The sequence below is a fragment of the Etheostoma spectabile genome, chromosome 9, assembly GCF_008692095.1.
Source record: "Etheostoma spectabile isolate EspeVRDwgs_2016 chromosome 9, UIUC_Espe_1.0, whole genome shotgun sequence".
Lineage (NCBI taxonomy): Eukaryota > Metazoa > Chordata > Actinopteri > Perciformes > Percidae > Etheostoma > Etheostoma spectabile.
The window spans coordinates 20,114,047-20,117,390 of record NC_045741.1 but is presented as its reverse complement, the minus strand read 5'-3'; the positions used below and the strand labels follow the sequence as shown (position 1 = coordinate 20,117,390).

The following is a 3,344-nucleotide window of genomic DNA, read 5'->3' as shown; positions in this document are numbered from 1 at the left end:
TATTCAGACATGCACTTTGGGTTCTCTCTGTGATCCTAAATAAAGCAAGAGTGTGTGTTTGTGTGTAAATTTGCATGCCTGAAGGTGTAACCACAGACACACACATGCACACACACTGTAACAGGTAAAACGGGTAGAACTTGGCCTAACACAACTTCCAATAGCAAAATAAAGTGCAAAGGTGGCACCACCTACTCTACAAAATCCTCCTCAATCGGTAGAGACACCTCTGGTAGGAGGAACAGGAGAGACAGACAGCAGGTAAAGGAAAGGAAGATACCATGGCAACTCCTTCAGATCAGGTAACCATTCATTATGTCATACAAACCTTTGGTCAGAGATCAGGCAAAACTTTGGTGCCTTATCCTTTTGACTAATCCATACATTTTGATGTTCACATTATGACGCTGACTCAATCATGTTTCTTTCACCTAACAAACATAGCCAAACTTAGGTCTGTTGTGTAGAGAAATGAAATGGAGATGCTAATCCATGCTTTAATCAACTTTTGGTAATTCTCTTTTTACCTGCATTAATAAATTTTCCTTCCGTTTACAAACTGTCCACAAGGCTGCTCCTAGGCTTTAACGCTGTCAAAGTCTGTTCTCCTTGTATATTTTGTAAGCTGAATAACTTTTATTTATTTGACTGTATGTGATTTCATTTCATTTAAATTTTTGACTGTGAAGCACTTTGTGACTGGCGTCTATGAAAGGTGCTATATTAAGAAACTGTGCTTGCTTGCACATAAAAAAAACTAAAAAAAACTAAACATTTTCTTTTTTAACTATAAGAGGATACCTTACCGTAAATAAGTCAGCACTGGACTTATCTCCTTTTTGAGGTGAACGACCACAGGGCCAACTGTGGTCTGCCAAACAAACTAGTGTTCATTTTAAAAAAAAGTTCTAAATCATCATTATATTGCCACCTTACAATACATTACAGGCATTAATACAGCAACCAATCGGGACCAGTCCCACATTAAATGATGTTAGTAGATATAACACTCAAAGTTAATAGTTTTCTGTCAAAGGTAACAGATAAACCTAAATGAAGAAAAGTGCTGAATAAATATCCCAGGGCTTATGCACACAGGTGACAGACACTACAAACAGACTGAATGCCAAACTTCAAAAGTTAAGAAAAAGACAATTCTGAACAGTGCATACATCAAATAAAGGCATTGCACAATTTAAAATACCCGCAAAATATATACTTATGGCACAAAACACCTGTTTACATCAATGGCAACTGCTGAACTGCTACATGTCAGTAATGTGTCCCTTTGTGTGTGCAGAATGTGGAGTTTGTGCGAACAGGCTACGGCAAGAACACAGTGAAGGTGCTGGTGATCAGGAGAGAGGGCAGCCGCCACTTCATCATCGAGCTGAAAGCTGACGTGGAGCTCACACTTAAATCGCAGAAAGATTATCTAACTGGAGACAACTCAGACATCATCCCCACCGACACCATCAAGAACACCGTCCATGCCCTGGCCAAGCTTAAGGGGGTAGGTCCCCACCCTCTACACTGTACATTACATCTCGTCCACTTTCTACTCATAACAACACTTCTATCTCTCCAATGACAACAATATCTGTACATAGAAAGCAATGGAGGGCAGTGAGGACCCAAAGGGTGATAGAGACCTGACTGTCGACTCTGCAAGTGAAATTAATTGTATAATAAGTCACCATTATGTTGCAAATTTATTTAAAAAAAGTAACTGATTCAGGATGCAATGCTAATGAGATAAAGATAGGGTTGGATTGCTGTCATGATCTATTGACATAAAAGTCCAAACTTCTGATTGTGGATTTAATATAAATAGGCTTTTACAGGCCAACAGTTCCTGACTTCTCTGGCAAGTGGGGAAAAAATCTTAACAGGATATATTCATTAAGGTCATGTAACATGATATGTAACAATGACCATTTAGGACCATTAAGTAGATTGGAAGCCAGTGTAGGGAGGCTAAAACAGGAGTTATAAGGCCAAACATTCATGGCCCTTCAGAATCAGTGTTTTCAGCTAGCTGGAGCATTTCAACAACAGAGAAGGATATTACAGTAGTCAAGTAGAGTATACTTACAAAGAAGTTAAGACAGAAATAACTGTGCTGCGACCTTTGTTTCCCAGGGCCTAAGATTGGCACATTGGCTTTATTTACATTCATTTATACAACTACATGCAGCTACATAGAAGTCTGAGGTGAAGAGAAATTCAACAGCATTTATGAAAACATACTGTTCTTGTACATTTCCTTATTGTGCCTTTTAAAGATTATTTTTTATATACTAAATGCATTTCATGTATACAATTTTTAATATTAAAGGGATCCTACTTTGTTAACCCGGGAGACTCCTATTACAGTCATTCTTTTACCTCTCTATACTGACAGTGATCCCTGGCAACCTGCAGCCCAAACACTGACTCAAATAAAAACAAGGGTTAACAAACCCTATTGAAATGTTTGTCCAGTTATGAGATGTGTTTAAGTCGGCATGTCCTCTATGTAGAGATTTTTTGGAAATGGTTTTACTTACTCTGCTTTTCATGCTATACTCATCTGTTCAGGTGAAGACCATCGAGCAGTTTTCTATGGATATCTGTCTTCATTTCCTGACCTCCTTCAACCATGTGCTGAGGGCCAAAGTTTACATGGAGGAGGCTCCATGGAGAAGGTTGGAGAAGGTAACACACAGGGTTCAGTGATCAGTCCTAGACACCAGAGTTTGCCTTTTTCATGACAGACATGTTCCTTGACATAGATCGTCATAAATGGGAAAAGCACAAGTGGAACAAATACTAAAGAGCCTTTTTCACACTTGTGCTTTTCCTGCAATGACATGTCAGTCTTCCATGTGTGTCCATCATTGAAACTATCTAAGAAACACCATGAATTCTGTACCACTTAAATTCAAACATGATTATCACCCAGTTTGTCATTTGTTTTCTCAGAATGGGGTAGAGCATGTTCATGCATTTATCTATAGCCCAGAAGCATGTCGCTTCTGTGATGTTGAACAGACTCTCAATGGTAAGTTGCACCACACACACACACACACAATCTTTGTGGGGTCCCGTCATTGACATAAAGCATTCCTTAGCCCCCCACCCTGACCTAAACCATCCCAACTAAATGCCAAACATTAACCCTTACCTTAACCATAACCAAATTGTAACCCTAATCCTAAAACCAAGTCCTAACCTTCAAACAGCCCTTTAAAGTTGTGGTGTCCAGACCCCATAAGTTTACTGTATTCCCGGTTTTTGTACCCCATGAATGTAGTTAAAAAAGAAAACACACACACACACAGTCATTGTAGTTGAAAATATAT

General features: G+C 39.0%; 1 protein-coding gene and 1 long non-coding RNA gene across 3 annotated transcripts in view; one reads left to right on the top strand and one right to left on the bottom strand.

The window, feature by feature from the left end:
* The window catches only part of LOC116695977 (uncharacterized), a 15,693-nt gene that overhangs the window by 12,037 nt on the left and 312 nt on the right, over positions 1-3,344 (bottom strand). The window contains exons 1-2 of one of the 2 annotated variants that reach the window (XR_004333597.1): positions 3,070-3,344; positions 2,832-2,842 (exon numbers count right to left, since the gene is read on the bottom strand). The exon at positions 3,070-3,344 is cut by the window's right edge and continues 312 nt beyond it. This is a non-coding gene — a long non-coding RNA (uncharacterized LOC116695977). The remainder of the gene's footprint in view (positions 1-2,831; positions 2,843-3,069) is intronic. The other variant, XR_004333596.1, reaches the window with a different exon arrangement.
* Positions 2-3,344, top strand: part of uox (urate oxidase) — a gene marked incomplete in the record, with an annotated part of 4,924 nt that continues 1,581 nt past the window's right edge. The window contains 4 exon segments of the mRNA XM_032526564.1: positions 2-302; positions 1,301-1,513; positions 2,581-2,697; positions 2,965-3,043. Coding sequence (XP_032382455.1) covers positions 282-302; positions 1,301-1,513; positions 2,581-2,697; positions 2,965-3,043 — 430 coding nt within the window.